The sequence below is a fragment of the Bombina bombina genome, chromosome 2 (genome assembly GCF_027579735.1).
Source record: "Bombina bombina isolate aBomBom1 chromosome 2, aBomBom1.pri, whole genome shotgun sequence".
NCBI classification, from domain to species: Eukaryota; Metazoa; Chordata; class Amphibia; order Anura; family Bombinatoridae; genus Bombina; species Bombina bombina.
The window spans coordinates 1,229,382,084-1,229,402,351 of record NC_069500.1 but is presented as its reverse complement, the minus strand read 5'-3'; the positions used below and the strand labels follow the sequence as shown (position 1 = coordinate 1,229,402,351).

Sequence of the window (20,268 nt, the reverse complement as noted above, 5' to 3'; positions counted from 1 at the left end):
CTCGTTTGACTACTCGCTTTGGCTCCTGACTCGGCTCGTCTGACTATTTGCTTTGGCTCCTGACTCGACTCGTCTGACTACCAGCTCTGGTTTTGACTCCTGGCTTGTTATTTGACTTGAGGACTTTTTATTATTTTTTCTATTAATAAAGGTGTAATTATTTTTGCACTTCTCGTCTCAGTCTGATTCCTGGCACCCTGACATTACGCAAGGGCCATGAATCCTGATGGTGCTAATAATCCACCTTTACCTACCATCATTTCCAGGATGGATAAACAGGATCACCGCTTGGATCAATTTGCACTAGCCCTGCAAACCCTGCTGACTCGCACTGCACATTTGGACCAAAGTGTCCGGCAAGTTATGGCTGCTCCTGTTTCCGCTGCTGCACCTAGTCCTACCAGGAGCATGTCCGGTTCTGCACCTCTACCTCAGCAATATGGAGGTGATCCTATTCAGTGCAGAGGGTTTTTGAACCAGGTGGGCATTTACTTTGAGATGTTACCTCAGGCGTTTCCCTCTGACAGAGCTAAGGTGGGATTTATCATCTTGTTACTCTCTGACACAGCTCTTGCCTGGGCTAATCCCTTGTGGGAGACTAATAAACCTGTGATTTCAAATTACCCTGAATTTGTGGCCTCCTTTCGAAGGGTATTTGATGTTCCGGCTTGCTCCTCCTCTGCTGCTAAATGACTTATGTCCATTCAGCAAGGTACAAGATTTGTTGCTTAGTATGCCATTGAGTTCCATATGCTTGCCGCAGAGGTAGTTTGAAACAATGAAGCCCTTGTTGCCGCCTTCTTTCATGGGCTCTCTGATGCGATTAAAGACGAAGTTTCTACCAGAGATTTACCAGAAGATCTCAAGGCATTGGTGTCTTTTTTTATCCTAATTGACATCAGACTAAGTGAGAGGCCCTCTTTCAAGGAGTGCTTGCGGAAGCCTCCTGTTCCATTGTCTCCTACATGTTCATTCCCACCCATGCCTCCTTCTCCTCGCATGCCTCCTGGTCCCGAGTCACCAGGTACTGCTGAGCCGATGCAGTTGGGATTCACGCGTCTCTCCGCGGTCGAGAGGGCCTTTAGGAGGAGGGAGGGGCTCTGCCTCTATTGTGGGTTACAGGGCCACCTTTTGAAGTCTTGTCCTACACGACTGGGAAATGCTCACACCTAAAGTCCTGTCGGGGGCAGACCTTGGGTGGTTTATCCTCGTCCCCGGAACCGCTGAAGGAGAAACCTTTGGTCACGTTTGTCCTTTCCTGGGTGGACTCCTCCATAGTCACCCAGGCTCTTGCTGACTCCGGTGCTGTGGGCTATTTCATTGACAGTGCTTTTGTATCAAAGCACTCCATTCCTGTTTTGCCTTGGTCCATTCCGCTTGCTATTGAGGCCATTGATGGCAGGCCCCTTCAGGCCGCACTTGTTACTCACAAAACTGCTCCGTTATCCATGGCTGTTGGGGCTCTCCATTTTGAAACCTCCAGTTCCAGGTGATAAACTCTCCGCATTTTCCAGTTATTCTGGGTTATCCCTGGCTCCAAAAGTACAATCCCAGTCTCAACTGGCGCAGGTCCGAAATTTTGTTGTGGTCTCCGCATTGTATTTCCACTTGTCTTCGGAAACCAGTTAAAGTCTTGTGCATGTATCTCAATTGCCAGAGGAGTACCGAGAGTTCCTAGACATTTTTGACAAGGTGCGTGCCGGTACGTTGCCTCCTCACCGGTCTTACGATTGTGCCATAGACCTGCAACCCGGAGCCATTCTGCCTCGGGGCTGGGTTTACCCTCTGTCTGTTTTGCGGAGAATTGTGCTATGGAGGAGTATGTTGCCGATGCTCTGTCGCGGGGGATCATCTGCAAATCCTGCTCTCCTGCAAGGGCTGGCTTCTTCTTTGTGAAGAAAAAGGGTGGCGAGTTAAGACCATGCATCGATTATAGGGGTCTTAATCGTCTTACCATTAAGAATGCTTACCCTATTCCGCTCATTACGGAACTCTTTGACCACCTAAAGGGAGCTACAGTCTTTACTAAACTTGATTTGAGAGAAGCGTACAATCTCGTTAGGTTCAAGGAGGGCCACGAATAGAAAACAGCATTTAACACCAGGAGCGGGCATTATGAGTATCTTGTAATGCCCTTTGGCCTATGTAATGCTCCTGCTGTTTTCAAGGAATTTATTAATGATCTCCTACGAGATATGTTGAAACAGTGTGTTGTGGTGTACTTAGACGACATCCTCATACACTCACCCACACTTGAGGCTCATCGTTCTGATGTTACACGGGTTCTTCAGAGACTACGTGAGAACAGCCTGTTTTGTAAACTCGAGAAATATGAGTTTCATCAGACTCAAGTAACCTTCCTAGGTTATGTTATCTCCGTTGCAGGGTTCTCCATGGATCCTGACAAGTTATCTGCAGTTCTGCAGTGGCCTCGCCCAGTTGGTCTACCGTCTATTCAACATTTTTTGGGGCTCACCAATTACTATAGAAAGTTTATTAAAAACTTTTCATCCTTGGTCAACCCTATCACAGACATGACCCGTAAAGAGAATGATCCACTCCATTGGTCACCTACTGCCATTAAGGCCTTTGATAGTCTTAAGCCTTTGTTGCCACTCCAGTTCTGGCTCATCCTAACCCTGTCCTGCCTTTTATTCTTGAGGTCGATGCGTCTGAGACTGGAGTAGGTGCCCTCTTGTCGCAACGTCCTACGCCTGATAGTTCCTTGCATCCGTGTGGTTTTTTTCTCTAAGAAATTGTCTCCAGCGGAGTGCAATTATGAAATTGGCGACAGGGAATTACTGGCCATAATTTTGGCACTCATGGAATGGAGGCATCTTCTCGAGGGTACTAGCGAGCCAGTGCTCATTCTTACTGACCACAAGAATTTAACTTATCTATTTGAAGCAAAACGTTTGTCGCCTCAACAGGCCAGATGGGCGCTATTTTTGTCTCGGCTTAATTATGTGGTCTCCTACCTGCCTGGTAGTAAGAATGTTAGGGCTGATGCCCTCTCTCGACATTTTTCGCCTCTGTCCAAGGAGGAGTCTGTACCTACTCCAGTTATACCTCCTGACCATATTTGGCTACCATACGTACTAATTTGACTTCTCCCTTGGTGGAGGAGATCCTGGCTGCACAAACCAATGCACCTCCTGAGAAACCTAGTGGTAAGTGTTTTGCTCCTGAGAATCTTTGAACTAAACTTTTGCACACTTACCACTATCCTAAAGCCGCAGGTCACCCAGGCAAGAACAAAATGATATGGTCTGTCACTCGACAATTCTGATGGCCAGCTCTTCGTTCTGATGTTGCTGCATATGTTGCCTCCTGCTCAGTTTGTGCACAGAATAAGACTCCTCGACGTCTTCCTGTGGGTCTTCTTCAACCTATTGCTAATGGTGAGCGTCCTTGGACACATCGTTCCATGGACTTCATTGTCTAGCTCCCTGTTTCCAATGGCAATACTGTTATCCTTATGGTGGTTGACTGTTTTTCTAAAATGTCACATTGCATTCCCTTGAAGAAGTTGCCTACCGCTCAGTAGCTTGCTTCAATTTTTTCCCGGGACGTCTTCCATTTACATGGGTTACCCAAGGAGATAGTGTCAGACCGGGGTAGCCAATTTGTCTCTAGATTTTGGCGTTTCTTTTGTGCTCAAATGGGGATCCAGCTTTCCTTCTCCTCGGCATATCACCCTCAATCCATTGGGGCTGTGGAATAGTCTAATCAAGCTCTGGAACAGTTCCTCCATTGCTATGTCTCAGATCACCACAATAATTGGTCTGAACTGTTACCTTGGGCAGAGTTTGCTCGTAATAGTGCTATTAATGCTTCCTCCAAGTTATCCCAGTTCATGGCGAATTATGGGTTTCAACCATCTTGTTGCTCGATTCATTCATGTCTCAGGGTATTCCGGCTTTGGAGGAGCATCTCAGACAACTCCGTTCCACGTGGGTGCAGATTCAGGATTGCCTTCATCGTTCTATGCAGCGCCAAAAGTTCCAGGCTGATCGTAGGCGTCTGGCCGTGCCTTCCTACCAGGTTGGTGAGAGAGTTTGGCTGATCTCCCGCAACTTGAACCTTTGTGTGCCTTCCAATAAACTGGCTCCCCGTTATGTTGGTCCTTTTCAAATACTCCGACGGGTCAATCCTGTGGCCTACGCTCTTGACCTTCCTCCTGCAATGCGCATCTCCAATGTTTTTCATGTCTCTTGAAACCATTATTATGTAATCGGTTTACCACTGTGTTGCCTCGTCCCGCCCTATCTTTGTTGACAACCATGAGGAGTATAAGGTCAGCAGCATTATTGACTCTCGTATGTCCAGGGGCCGCATACAGTATTTGGTTTAGGGGCTATGGTCTGGAGGAGCGTTCATGGGTTTCCTCCTCTGATGCTCATGCTCCCGCCCTCCTCCGTGCCTTCCATGCCCGTTTCCCCAATAAGCCTTTTGTCCTCCCGTGGGGGAGGGTTCATTGAAGGGAGGGTTCTGTCAGGGTTTTTTCCCTGATCTGTTTGCCATGTGCTGCTGGCAGCCATTTTACTCACCTCTCTTGCTGACTCTGGTGCATACTGTGTGATGCTGCTCATTATCTGCACTTCCTTTTATGGCCAGACTGGTGTACATCATCCGTGTGAGACAGGATGCAGTCTTAGAATTGTGATGTCATCACTTATTATTTAAAGGGCCTCTGTTCAGTATGCTTTGCCCTTGCGCTGTCTCAGACCTGTTTATGAGAGCTCCTGTGTATTACCTGACTGTCTGTCATCCCTCCTGGTTCCTGATCCCTGGCTTGTTCCTAACTCTGCTGTTCTCCTTGTTCCTGATTTCGGCTCGTCTGACTATTCTCTTTGGCTCCTGACTCGGCTCGTCTGACTACCAGTTCTGGTTTTGATTCCTGGCTTGTTATTTGACTTGTGGACTTTTTATTATTTTTTGCTATTAATAAAGGTGTGGTTATTTCTGCACTTCTTGTCTCAGTCTGATTCCTGGCACCCTGACAGGATGTAATTAATATTTTTTTTTCATAATTGAGACAAAGGGGCCAAATTATCAAGCTCTGAATGGTGCTTGATGCCCTTGTTTCCGCGTGAGCCTTCAGGCTTGTCGGAAAAAGCAGTTATGAAGCAGCGATCTAAAGACCGCTGCTCCATAACTTGTCCGCCTGCTCTGAGGCTGCGGACATAAATCCGCCCAATCCTATATGATCAGGCAGATTGACCCCCCTGCTAGCAGCCGATTGACCAAGAATCTGCAGGGGGCGGCAGTGCACAAGCAGTTCACAAGAACTGCTTGTACAATGATAAATGCCTACATCGTATGCACTTTCATAAATTTGCCCCAAAGCATTTAGATCTATTTTTCAATTGACTTATATTATCAAATTTGCTTCATTCTCCAGCAGTGTACTACTGGCAGCTAGCTGAACACATGGGGGCCTATTTATCAAAGGTCTTGCGGACCGACAGTGTTGATCAGGTCCGCAAGACCACGCTGTATGCAGAGAGCAATACGCTCTCCGTATTCAGCATTGCACCAGCAGCTCACAAGAGCTGCTGGTGCAACGCCGCCCCTGCAGACTCGCGGCCAATCGGCCGCCAGCAGGGAGGTGTCAATCAACCCGATCGTACTCAATCAGGTTGTATTGTGGCGATTCCTGTCCGCCTGCTCAGAGCTTTATAAATGGGCCCCATGGGGTGAGCCAACGACGAGAGGCATATAGGTGCAGCTACTAATCAGCAGCGTGTTTCCAATAGTGCATTGGTGCTCCTAAGTTTATCTAGATGTCTTTTTCAACAAAGGATTTTGGGTTTTTACTGTCACTGTCAGAGTAGGATACAACATTATAACTGATATTGACAACAGTTTCTAAACTAGAGTAACGTTTATATAGATACATTCATACACTTTTGTGAGGAATGTTGTTTATACAGGAAATTGCATCACAAAAACAGTTACTGTCACACTGTAGAGACTTCATATAATTAATATAATTAATCATTTTATTTCAGACAAATAACCATCTACTGGCAATAATCATGCTAACATAATGCACTTTCTTATATAGAATCTTTCATTTCTGGTACGTGATAAACACTAGAAGTATTTTATGTATTACAGCAGCTCTCACAAAACATATGTAAGTTCTTCTGTCATATGTAATACTTACTCATCCTTATTATTACTGTTGTTAGCATTGCAAACTGCAGTGGCACCTGGAAGCTGTTGTTCTCTGTAAAATAAGAAAGTAAAACCAAATATTATTAAATTAAATGTTTACAAATTAGGCACATTTTTAGAAACATCACTTAAATGTAATACCCATTAGTCAGCAGAATTGGTATATTCACACACATATCTATACTATAATCGCGTTTGTAACGCATCCGTTGCCAGTTACGCACGCATCCTCAAAGGAATGTTGGCTGTGCGAGGCAGCCAAAAGAATGTTGGCTGCACACGCAGCCAAAAGAATCCACCTGGATGCATCAAAGTTTCATCTTGGGGGATTCCGAAAATGGCAGGGTGGTGAAAGAATCCACATTCTTTCACGTACTGTCATCTTCTAAATCCACCTGGATGCAGCGTATGCAAACGAAGCCTTAAAAAAAAAAAGAATACGCAACCGCCCGCATGAAATAACAAAAAAACATGTAACTGCCCACAATAAATATTTTTTAAAAAAATGAACCGCCCGCACAAAGTATTAAGAAAAAAAACTAACCACCGACACGAAGTATTAAGAAAAAAATAAACACAACCGCCCGTACTAAGTATTAACAAAAAAAACTAAAGCTTGAATTGCTAAACTCCCACAATAGAAACTACCTAACCCATACACCGCTAAACCCCCCACAACGCCAACTAAATAAATTACAATATTAACCCCTAAACTGCCAACCCTACAACGCCAACTAACTAATTATACTATTAACCCCTAAACCGAAAACCCCAACAACACAATAAACCTAATTAACCCCTACACTGCCAACCCCCCACATCGCAATAAACCTATTTAACCTAATAACTCTTAAACCGTCAACCCTCCACAATGCAAATAACATTTAAATACTAAGCCCCCTAACCTAACACCACCAAAATTAACCCCAATTACTACTAAATTACAATTAAAATAAAAAATCCTAACATTAAATTACAAAAAATTAATCTAACATTACAAAAAATAAGTCTATCATTACATAAAAAAATAAACAACTATCAAAAATAAAAAAATTAAACCTAATCCCTATGAAAATAAAAAAGCCCCCCCAAAATAATACACCCCCTAATCTAAACTAAACTACCTTAAAAGGGCTTTTTGTAGGGCATTGCCCTAAGTTAAACAGCTCTTTTACATTTAAAAATGCTAAGTCCCCCCTAACAGTAAAAACCCCCCACTTACCAAACCCCCCAAAATAAAAAAAACTAACACTAAAAAACCTAAACTACCCATTGCCCCTAAAGGGGCATATGTATGGGCATTGCTCTTAAAAGGGCAGTCAGCTCTTTTAAAAGCCCATTAAATCCCTAATCTTAAAAAAATAAATAAAAAAAAATAAAAAAAAAATCCTAACTCTAACCCCCAAATAGGTACTCACCGTTCCTGAAGTCCAGCGGAGAAGGTCTTCTTCCAGGCGGCTCTATTATCTTCTATCTTCATCCGGAGCGAAGGCAGCAGGGAGCGGAGGTGCAGAGCTGGCTTCCTTGAAGCACGTATCCTCATCGGTGGTCTTCAGCGGCGGCAGTCCAAAGCGGCGTGGAGCTCCTCTTAATGCGATCGTCCACCGCACACTGAAGATTAAATGCAAGGTACCGCATATTTATTGGGGTACCTTGCATTCCTATTGGCTGAAATTTTGAAATCAGCCAATAGGATTAGAGCTACTGAAATCTTATTGGCTGATTTGACAAAACGTTTACATGTTTCATAAATAGGATGTTTTTTCTCTGAGGGAGATAAGTCTTTATTTGGGGCCTAGTTTTCCACATGGCTAGTCAGATACTCCTAGGAGTATTTTCTTAAGTCCCCTCTGACATCCAGTACATGGTGGGAGGGGCCTATTTTCGCGCTCTAGATGCGCAGTTTCCTTCAGACTGAGACATCCAGCTTCCCTAGAGGAGTCCTTTGGCATCTGAGGACCATTATAAAGGGTTTATTTTTTCCCTAAATCGTATTTGAGGGCAGGTAGGAGCCTGAGCAGAGCTGTGGCAAGGTGCTCAACTGTATTTTACCGGTGGTTGACGTTTTTTAAATCCGGTTTGGGGGCTAAGGGGTTAACCATCCATTTGCAAGTGGGTGCAATGTTGCTTTAGTCCCTTACACACACTGTAAAAATTTCGAAGATTTTACAATATTTTTACACTGTTTTGCAGTTTAAGTGCTAGTTTTTTTCTCTTAAAGGCACAGTAACGTTTTTGTTTAATTGCTGTTTCATCTTTATTAAAGTGTTTTCCAAGCTTGCTTGTCTCATTACTAGTCTCTTAAACATGCCTGACATAGAGGAAACTCCTTGTTCAATATGTTTGGAAGCCATTGTGGAACCCCCTCTTAGAATGTGTACCAAATGTACTGACATTTCTATAAACTATAAAGACCATATTATGGCGCTTAAAGATTTATCTCCAGAGGATTCTCTGACTGAAAAAAGGGTGATTATGCCATCTAGCTCTCCCCATGTGTCAGAACCTATAACTCCCGCTCAAGTGACGCCAAGTACATCTAGCGCGTCTAATTCTTTTACCTTACAGGACATGGCGGCAGTTATGAATGCTACCAAACTGCCAGGGTTACAAGGAAAGCGAGACAGCTCTGGGGCTAGAACTAATACAGAGCTTTCTGAGGCTTTAATACCTGTGTCCGATATACCCTCACAATACTCAGAAGCTGAGGTAGGAGAGCTTCTATCTGTGGGTGACATTTCAGATTCAGGGAAAACGTTGCTTCAGTCTGATTCTGAAATGACAGCGTTTAAATTTAAGCTCGAACACCTCCGCTTATTGCTTAGGGAGGTTTTAGCGACTCTGGATGACTGTGAACCCATTGTAGTTCCAGAGAAATTGTGTAAGATGGACAAATACTTTGCAGTGCCTGTTTACACTGATGTTTTTCCCATAAGAGGTTTTCGGAAATTATTACTAAGGAATGGGATAGACCAGGTGTGCCGTTCTCTCCCCCTCCTGCTTTTAAAAAGATGTTTCCCATAGATGCCGCCATACAGGACTCGTGGCAGACGGTCCCTAAAGTGGAGGGAGCAGTCTCTTCCATAGCTAAGGGTACAACTATCCCCATCGAGGACAGTTGTGCTTTCCTAGATCCTATGGATAAAAAATTGGAGGGTCTCCTTAAGAAAATTTTTATACATCAGGGTTTTATTCTCCAGCTTCTTGCATGCATTGCCCCAGTTACTGCTGCAGCAGCTTTTTGGTTCGAGTCTCTTGAGGAGGCTCTACAGGTGGAGACCCCGTTAGATGATATTTTAGACAGGATTAAAGCTCTTAAGTTAGCTAATTCCTTTATTTCTGACGCCGTTTTTCATTTAACCAAGCTAACGGCTAAGAATTCAGGTTTTGCTATTCTGGCGCATAGGGCGCTATGGCTTAAGTCCTGGTCAGCAGACGTTACTTTAAAGTCTAAGCTTCTTAACATCCCCTTCAAGGGACAGACCCTATTCGGGCCTGGTCTGAAGGAGATCATTTCTGATATTACTGGAGGAAAAGGTCACGCCCTTCCTCAGGATAGGTCCAATAAGTTAAGGACCAAACAGAATAATTTTCGTTCCTTTCTAAACTTCAAGAGTGGCACAGCTTCCTCTAATGCAAAACCTAACCAGGCTTGGAACAAGGGGAAGCAGGCCAAAAAACCTGCTGCTGCCTCTAAGACAGCATGAAGGAGTAGCCCCCAATCCGGGACCGGATCTAGTAGGGGGCAGACTTTCTCTCTTCGCTCAAGCTTGGGCAAGAGACGTCCAGGATCCCTGGGCACTAGAGATTGTTTCCCAGGGATATCTTCTGGAAAGCAAAGGTTCATCTCCAAAGGGGAGATTTCACCTCTCACAACTATCTGCAAACCAGATAAAGAGAGAGGCATTCTTACGTTGCGTTCAAGACCTACTGGTTATGGGAGTGATCCACCCAGTTCCAAGGGAGGAACAGGGGCAGGGTTTCTATTCAAACCTGTTTATAGTTCCCAAAAATTATGGAACGTTCAGACCAATCTTGGATCTCAAGATCCTAAACAAATTTCTCAGGGTCCCATCTTTCAAGATGGAGACAATCCGAACCATCCTCCCTATGATCCAGGAGGGTCAATATATGACTACCGTGGACTTAAAGGATGCTTATCTCCACATTCCTATTCACAGAGATCATCATCAGTTCCTCAGGTTTGCCTTCCTAGACAGGCATTACCAGTGTGTGGCTCTTCCCTTTGGATTAGCCACGGCACCAAGAATCTTTACGAAGGTTCTAGGGTCTCTACTGGCGGTTCTAAGGCCGCGGGGCATAGTGGTGGCTCTTTACCTAGATGACATCCTGATCCAGGCGTCGACTTTTCAAATCGCCAAGTCCCATACGGACATTGTTCTGGCCTTTTCCTCAGGCCAAAGTGGACTATAGTGACGACAGATGCCAGCCTTCTGGGCTGGGGCGCAATCTAGAACTCCCTGAAGGCTCAAGGTTCGTGGTCTCAGGAGGAGCCCTCCTTCCAATAAATATTCTGGAGTTAAGAGCGATATTCAATGCTGTTCAGACTTGGCCTCAACTAGCTGCGGTCAGATTCATCAGATTTCAGTCGGACAATATCACGACTGTAGCCTATATCAACCATCAGGGGGGAACAAGGAGTCCCCTGGCAATGATGGAGGTTTCCAAGATAATTCTATGGGCAGTGGTTCACTCTTGCCATCTCTCTGCTATCCATATCCCAGGAGTAGAGAACTGGGAGGCGGACTTTCTAAGTCGGCAGACTTTTCATCCGGGGGAGTGGGAGCTCCATCCGGAGGTATTTGCCCAGCTGATTCAACTATGGGGCAAACCAGAACTGGATCTGATGGCGTCTCGTCAGAACGCCAAGCTTCCTCGTTATGGGTCCAGGTCAAGGGATCCCCAGGCAACGCTGATAGATGCTCTAGCAGTGCCCTGGTCCTCCAGCCTGGCTTATGTGTTTCCACCATTTCCTCTCCTCCCTCGTCTGATTGCCAAGATCAAGCAGGAGAGAGCTTCAGTGATTTGTATAGCACCTGCGTGGCCACGCAGGACTTGGTATGCAGATCTGGTGGACATGTTATCCTTCCCACCATGGACTCTGCCGCTGAGGCAGGACCTTCTACTCCAAGGTCCATTCAAACATCCAAATCTAGTTTCTCTGCGTCTGACTGCTTGGAGATGGAAAGCTTGATTTTCTCCGAGTCGGTCATTGATACCTTGATTCAGGCTCGAAAGCCTGTCACCAGGAAAATCTATCATAAGATATGGTGTAAATATCTTCATTGGTGTGAATCCAAGGGTTACTCGTGGAGTAAGGTCAGGATTCCTAGGATACTATCTTTTCTCCAAGAAGGATTGGAAAAGGAATTATTGGCTAGTTCCTTAAAGGGACAGATTTCTGCTCTGTCTATTCTTTTGCACAAGCGTCTGGCTGATGTTCCAGATGTTCAGGCATTTTGTCAGGCTTTGGTTAGAATCAGGCCTGTGTTTAAACCTGTTGCTCCGCCATGGAGTTTAAATTTAGTTCTTAAAGTTCTTCAAGGGGTTCTGTTTGAACCCTTGCATTCCATAGATATCAAGCTTTTATCTTGGAAAGTTCTGTTTTTAGTAGCTATCTCAAAGAGTTTCAGAGTTATCTGCCTTGCAGTGTGATTCCCCTTATCTGATCTTCCATGCAGATAAGGTAGTTTTGCGTACCAAACCTGGGTTTCTTCCTAAGGTAGTATCTAATAGGAATATCAATCAGGAAATTGTTGTTCCGTCACTGTGTCCTAATCCTTCTTCAAAGAAGGAACGTCTGTTTCACAATCTTGACGTGGTTCATGCTTTAAAGTTTTATTTGCAAGCTACTAAGGATTTTCGTCAAACATCTGCATTGTTTGTTGTCTACTCTGGAAAGAGGAGAGGCCAAAAGGCTTCGGCAACTTCTCTTTCTTTTTGGCTGAGAAGCAGAATCCGTTTAGCTTATGAGACTTCTGGCCTGCAGCCTCCTGAAAGAATTACAGCTCATTCTACTAGAGCGGTAGCTTCCACATGGGCTTTTAAACATGAGGCCTCTGTTGAACAGATTTGTAACGCGGTCGACTTGGTCTTCGCTTCATACTTTTTCTAAATTCTACAAATTTGATACTTTTGCTTCCTCTGAGGCTATTTTTGGGAGAAAGGCCTTACAGGCAGTGGTGCCTTCCATTTAAGTGCCTGCCTTGTCCCTCCCTTCATCCGTGTCCTAAAGCTTTGGTATTGGTATCCCACAAGTAATGGATGAACCCGTGGACTGGATACACCTTACAAGATAAAACAAAATTTATGCTTACCTGATAAATTTCTTTCTCTTGTGGTGTATCCAGTCCACGGCCCGCCCTGTCACTTTTAGGCAGGTGTTTTTATTTTTTAAACTACAGTCACCACTGCACCCTATAGTTTCTCCTTTTTCTTACTTGTCTTCGGTCGAATGACTGGAGGTGGGGGTTAGGGGAGGAGCTATATAGACAGCTCTGCTGTGGGTGTCCTCTTGTAACTTCCTGTTGGGAAGGAGAATATCCCACAAGTAATGGATGAACCCGTGGACTGGATACACCACAAGAGAAAGAAATTTATCAGGTAAGCATACATTTTGTTTTTATGTATTTGTTATACCAAAAACTGATATATGATATTTCCACATAAATTAATGTGTATTTGTATTTCTATAAATCATAATATGCCTCTCTCATGTTTTTTTTGTTTTTTTAAAATGATTATTAATGCTAGAATTTGTACATATATCTTTGTACATACTTGTATATTTATATGTGTTATGTCAGAAATCTTTTGCAAACATATTTACATGTCCCTAAATTCCTTTTTTGTTCTAAAAAATGTTGTTTTTCATATCTCTGTGTTTATTTATGCCACTATACTATATGTAAAGTATATAGTGTAAATATATTATTATTCTGAGGAAGAATAATTGCAAATATAACATGTAATCAGGGTATCATAGGTATTTGCAAACAATGGATATTTTAAGAGCTGGGCCAGTTTTCTCTCTGCGCAATGCTGAATGCGGAGAGCGTATTGCTCTCCGCATTCAGCGATGTCTGTCGGACATGATCCGCTGATCGGATCATGTCGGACAGACATTTGATAAATAGGCCCCTAAGTCCTAATGTCATCATCATTGTTTAATTTTAATATTAATTTCACATATACATACTTTCAAAGTATAATACACAATGTAACAAATGGCACTTACAAGTTCTGATGAGTGATCAATGACACAAGTATCGAGCAGTTTGATTCGTTAGTGGTTATGCATTTCCCAATCAAAAGTGGTGCAAACTTTCACTAGTTTGTGGGTTGTTAAGGAGTATTGTGTCAAATTTGGTGCGAAAAGTGTTGCGTCATATTTGGTGCGAATTGGAGAGTGGGACTTGTATCACGTGCCCTCAACATGGTGCAAATAGATTTATCAAAAAAAAAAAGGAAGTTAGCTATATTATGTTATGTATTTATTTCATTTTTATCTCTATATCTACTAGTGCAATACTTCGCACCAAGTTTAAAGCAATACTTTGCACCAAATTTGGAGCAATAATATTGTCCCTTTGCTTTGTAATGAGAGACAAATATGTAACATAATCTATAAGTAGTAATGTATTTATTTCATTTTTATCCCTATATCTACTAGTGCATCAAATTTGAAGCAATACTTTGCACTAAATTTGGAGCAATAATATTGTTTGATTTACAAAGAGTATACAATTTTAATAAAGTTTCTAATTTACTTTTATTATCTAATATGTTTCATTGTCTTGCAGCATCGAACATAACCTGTGTTTTCAGACCCCCATTTATTTCTATGGCATTCGCAGCATCAAGGTTGGCGGTTTGAACGATAGGTACTCTGCGTCGGAATTGATGCAAGCGTACCTGTTGAATGTTTTATAAATTTGGAAGAGGGTCAAATAGAGTCGAATGTGAATTCGAAACATCTGAAATGACGCAAACATCGATCTGCGTGAGATTGAGATCACGGGAGCGTATATTACATCACACATTTCAACATTTGACGATCTTGGCGCTTTGTTAACTACGGCAGATCAATCTCGCGTCAAATTTGACGTGGGATTCCAGCGTATTATCAGTTAAAGCTTTGATAAATCTACTCCTTAGAGTTTATTTCTAAAAACATTCAGTATGCTGAATAAATGTTTTTTTTTGTTATTAGACATATCAAAGTTAGTTTTTCTTGTCTAGTAATACAACTAGGTAAGTTGATTAATTAATTAATTAATTTAGTTTAAATGGCTTATTCTTATGTGTAAAAAAATGGAAATGTATAATTGCTGATCTTTCATGTGTGTGATAGAATTTTTGTGCATACGATGACCATATAAATATTAAGGGGTAGATTTAATAAGCAGCGGATGCTGCTATCTACCCCCTGTAATTTCTTGTTTGCTGGAAACAGAAGTTAAAAAGCAGACCGCTGCTCCTTTACATCAGATACGACCGGGATGATTGACACCCCCTGCTAGCAGCCGATTGTGCAGAGGACAGCATTGCAATGTGGTTTTCAGCATTTAGCGATGTTCGCCTGACATTTGGTAAATTGACCCCCTTATGTCCATAATTTGTCCATGACTATGGGGCCTATTTATCAAGCTCCGTATGGAGCTTAAAGCCCTGTGTTTCTGGCGAGCCTTCAGGCTCCCTAGAAACACAAGTTATGGAACAGCGGTCTAAGGACCGGTGCTCCATAACCTGTCCTCCTGCTCTGAGGAGGCAGACAGCAATCGCCAGAAATCAACCCAATTGAATACAGTCGGGTTGATTTACACCCCCTGCTAGCTTTCGATTGGCCGTGAATCTGCAGGGGGCAGCGTTGCACCAGCAGTTCACAAAAACTGCTGGTGCAATGCTGAATGCAGAGAGCTGCTGTCTGCATTCAGCGATGTCTGTCGGACATGATCCGCTGATCGGATCATGTCGAACAGACGTATGATAAATAGGCCCCTATGAGTTTAGTGCATCCATTCATATAGTTGTCTAAATATGGATATGTGTGTGTGTATATATCCTATACAATAAAAGGCCAAGTGTGTTTATCCAAAGCTGTCATGCGCAGTAGAGACAGCACGAGGACAAACACACCTGGCTTTTGAGTCCCTAGCCTAGCTGATGATCTGTGCCAGAAGTGGGTGTGGCCGGCCGTGAATGGTCGTGAAGGGGTGTGGCCTGTCATGAAGGTGGCGTGGCCGCGCGATAGATGGGAGAGAGAGAGGGATAGAGAGGGATAGAGAGGGGGAGATAGATAGAGAGGGGGAGAGAGAGAGGGGGAGAGAGACAGAAAAAGAGAGGGGGGAGAGAGACAGCAAACGAGAGAAGGGGAGAGAGACAGCAAAAACATAATTTATGCTTACCTGATAAATTTATTTCTCTTGTGGTGTATCCAGTCCACGGATCATCCATTACTTGTGGGATATTCTCCTTCCCAACAGGAAGTTGCAAGAGGATCACCCACAGCAGAGCTGCTATATAGCTCCTCCCCTAACTGCCATATCCAGTCATTCGACCGAAAACAAGCAGAGAAAGGAGAAACCATAGGGTGCAGTGGTGACTGTAGTTTAAAATTAAAAAATACCTGCCTTAAAATGACAGGGCGGGCCGTGGACTGGATACACCACAAGAGAAATAAATTTATCAGGTAAGCATAATTTATGTTTTCTCTTGTAAGGTGTATCCAGTCCACGGATCATCCATTACTTGTGGGATACCAATACCAAAGCTAAAGTACACGGATGAAGGGAGGGACAAGGCAGGTACTTAAATGGAAGGTACCACTGCGTGTAAAACCTTTCTCCCAAAAATAGCCTCAGAGGAAGCAAAAGTATCAAATTTGTAGAATTTTGAAAAAGTATGAAGCGAAGACCAAGTCGCAGCCTTGCAAATCTGTTCAACAGAAGCCTCATTTTTAAAGGCCCATGTGGAAGCCACAGCTCTAGTAGAATGAGCTGTAATCCTTTCTGGAGGCTGCTGGCCAGCAGTCTCATAGGCTAAGCAGATTATGCTTCTTAGCCAAAAAGAAAGAGAGGTTGCCGAAGCCTTTTGACCTCTCCTCTGTCCAAAGTAGACAACAAACAAAGCAGATGTTTGACGAAAATCTTTAGTAGCTTGTAAGTAAAACTTTAAAGCACGAACCACGTCCAGATTGTGTAATAGACGTTCCTTCTTCGAAGAAGGATTAGGACACAAAGACGGAACAACAATCTCTTGATTGATATTCTTATTAGATACCACCTTAGGTAAAAACCCAGGTTTGGTACGCAGAACTACCTTATCTGCATGGAAGATAAGATAAGGAGAATCACTTTGTAAGGCAGATAACTCGGAAACTCTACGAGCCGAGAAAATAGCTAACAAAAAAAGAACTTTCCAAGATAAGTTTGATATCTATGGAATTAAGAGGTTCAAACGGAACCCCCTGAAGAACTTTAAGAACCAAATTTAAGCTCCAAGGTGGAGCAACAGGTTTAAACACAGGCTTGATTCTAACTAAAGCCTGACAAAATGCCTGAACGTCTGGGACATCCACCAGATGCTTGTGCAAAAGAATAGATAGTGCAGAAATCTGTCCCTTTGAGGAACTAGCTGACAATCCTTTCTCCAATCCTTCTTGGAGAAAAGATAATATCCTGGGAATCCTGACCTTACTCCATGAGTAGCCCTTGGATTCCCACCAATAAAGATATTTACGCCATATCTTATGGTAGATTTTCCTGGTGACAGGCTTTCGTGCCTGAATTAAGGTATCAATGACTGACTCGGAGAAACCACGCTTTGATAAAATCAAGCGTTCAATCTCCAGGCAGTCAGCCTCAGAGAAATTATATTTGGATGGTTGAAAGGACCTTGAAGTAGAAGGTCCTGTCTCAGCGGCAGAGTCCATGGTGGAAAGGATGACATGTCCACCAGATCTGCATACCAAGTCCTGCGTGGCCACGCAGGCGTTATCAAGATCACTGATGCTCTCTCCTGCTTGATTTTGGCAATCAGACGAGGGAGCAGAGGAAACAGTGGAAACACATAAGCCAGGTTGAAGGACCAAGGCGCTGCTAGAGCATCTATCAGCGTTATCTTGGGGTCCCTGGACCTGGATCCGTAACAAGGAAGCTTGGCGTTCTGGCGAGACGCCATGAGATCCAGTTCTGGTTTGCCCCAACAATGAACCAATTGTGCAAACACCTCCGGATGGAGTTCCCACTCCCCCGGATGAAAAGTCTGTCGACTTAGAAAATCCGCCTCCCAGTTCTCTACACCTGGGATATGGATAGCTGATAGGTGGCAAGAGTGAATCTCCGCCCAGCGAATTATCTTTGAGACTTCTAACATCGCTAGGGAACTCCTTGTTCCCCCTTGATGGTTGATGTAAGCCACAGTCGTGATGTTGTCCGACTGAAATCTGATGAACCTCATTGTCGCTAGCTGAGGCCAAGCCTGAAGAGCATTGAATATTGCTCTTAGTTCCAGAATGTTTATTGGAAGGAGTGACTCATCCTGAGTCCACGATCCCTGAGCCTTCAGGGAGTTCCAGACTGCACCCCAACCTAGAAGGCTGGCATCTGTCATTACAATTGTCCAATCTGGCCTGCGAAAGGTCATACCTTTGGACAGATGGACCCGAGATAGCCACCAGAGAAGAGAATCACTGGTCTCTTGATTCAGATTTAGTAGAGGGGACAAATCTGTGTAATCCCCATTCCACTGACTGGGCATGCAGAGTTGCAGCGGTCTGAGATGTAGGCGTGCAAACGGCACTATGTCCATTGCCGCTACCATTAAGCCGATTACTTCCATGCACTGAGCCACCGAAGGGCAAGGAATGGAATAAAGAACACGGCAGGAATTTAGAAGTTTTGATAACCTGGACTCCATCAGGTAAATTTTCATTTCTACAGAATTTATCAGAGTCCCTAGGAAGGAAACTCTTGTGAGGGGGGATAGAGAACTCTTTTCCTCGTTCACCTTCCACCCATGCAACCTCAGAAATGCCAACACTATGTCCGTATGAGACTTGGCAATTTGGAAGTTTGACGCCTGAATCAGGATGTCATCTAAATAAGGGGCCACTGCTATGCCCCGCGGCCTTAGGACCGCCAGAAGCGACCCCAGAACCTTCGTAAAAATTCTTGGGGCTGTAGCTAATCCAAAGGGAAGAGCTACAAACTGGTAATGCCTGTCTTGGAAGGCAAACCTGAGAAACTGATGATGATCTTTGTGTATCGGAATGTGAAGATAAGCATCCTTTAAATCCACTGGAGTCATGTATTGACCCTCCTGGATCATAGGTAGGATGGTACGAATAGTCTTTATCTTGAATGATGCAACTCTGAGGAATTTGTTTAAGATCTTTAGATCCAAAATTGGTCTGAAGGTTCCCTCTTTGTTTGGGAACCACAAACAGGTTTGAGTAAAATCCCTGTCCCTGTTCCTCCTTTGGAACTGGATGGATCACTCCCATAACTAGGAAGTCTTGTACACAGTGTAAGAATGCCTCTCTCTTTATCAGGTTTGTAGATAATTGTGAAAGGTGAAATCTCCCTTTTGGGGGGGAAGCCTTGAAGTCCAGAAGATATCCCTGTGATATAATTTCCAACGCCCAGGGATCCTGGACATCTCTTGCCCACGCCTGGGCGAAGAGCGAAAGTCTGCCCCCTACTAGATCCGTTACCGGATAGGGGGCTGTACCTTCATGCTGTCTTAGAGGCAGCAGCAGGCTTTTTGGCCTGCTTACCTTTGTTCCAGGCCTGGTTAGGTCTCCAGACCGTCTTGGACTGAGCAAAAGTTCCCTCTTGTTTTGCATTAGAGGAAGTTGATGCCGCACTTGCCTTGAAGTTTCGAAAGGCACGAAAATTAGACTGTTTGGCCCTTGATTTGGACCTATCCTGAGGAAGGGCATGACCTTTTCCTCCAGTGATATCAGCAATAATCTCCTTCAAACCAGGCCCGAATAGGGTCTGCCCCTTGAAGGGAATGTTAAGCAGCTTAGACTTTGAAGTAACGTCAGCTGACCATGATTTAAGCCATAGTGCTCTGCGCGCCTGGATAGCAAAACCAGAATTCTTAGCCGTTAGTTTAGTAAAATGAACAATAGCATCAGAAACAAAAGAATTGGCTAGCTTAAGTGCTCTAAGCTTGTCAAGTATGTCATCCAATGGAGTCGCTACCTGTAAAGCCTCTTCCAAAGACTCAAACCAGAACACCGCAGCAGCAGTGACAGGAGCAATGCATGCAAGGGGCTGTAGGATAAAACCTTGTTGAATAAACATTTTCTTAAGGTAACCCTCTAACTTTTTATCCATTGGATCTAAGAAAGCACAACTGTCCTCGACAGGGATAGTAGTACGCTTTGCTAGAGTAGAAACTGCTCCCTCCACCTTAGGAACTGTCTGCCATAAGTCCCGTGTGGTGGCGTCTATTGGAAACATTTTTCTAAAAAATAGGAGGGGGAGAAAAGGCACACCTGGTCTATCCCATTCCTTAGTAATAATTTCTGTAAACCTTTTAGGTATTGGAAAAACATCAGTGCACACCGGCACTGCATAGTATTTATCCAGTCTACACAATTTCTCTGGTACTGCAATTGTATCACAGTCATTCAGAGCAGCTAAAAGCTCCCTGAGTAACACACGGAGGTGTTCAAGCTTAAATTTAAATGTAGAAATATCAGAATCAGGTTGCATCATCTTCCCTGAGTCAGAAACATCACCCACAGAAAGAAGCTCTCCTTATTCAGCTTCTGCATATTGTGAGGCAGTATCAGACATAGCTCTTAAAGCGTCAGTATACTCTGTATTTCGTCTAACTCCAGAGCTATCTTGCTTTCCTCTAAATTCAGGTAGTCTGGCTAATACCGCTGACAGTGTATTATCCATGACTGCCGCCATGTCTTGTAAAGTAACCGCTATGGGTGCCCTAGATGTACTTGGCGCCATTTGAGTGTGAGTCCCTTGAGAGGGAGTCAAAGGATCTGACACATGGGGAGAGTTAGTTGGCATAACTTCCCCCTCGTCAGATTCC

The 20,268-nt window shown here is 43.8% G+C and overlaps 1 protein-coding gene across 1 annotated transcript in view; it reads right to left on the bottom strand.

Annotated features, from left to right (window-relative positions):
- Nucleotides 1-20,268, bottom strand: part of CNGA1 (cyclic nucleotide gated channel subunit alpha 1) — a 116,705-nt gene that overhangs the window by 73,922 nt on the left and 22,515 nt on the right. Inside the window, exon 4 of the mRNA XM_053700265.1 lies at nucleotides 6,173-6,235. Coding sequence (XP_053556240.1) covers nucleotides 6,173-6,235 — 63 coding nt within the window. The remainder of the gene's footprint in view (nucleotides 1-6,172; nucleotides 6,236-20,268) is intronic.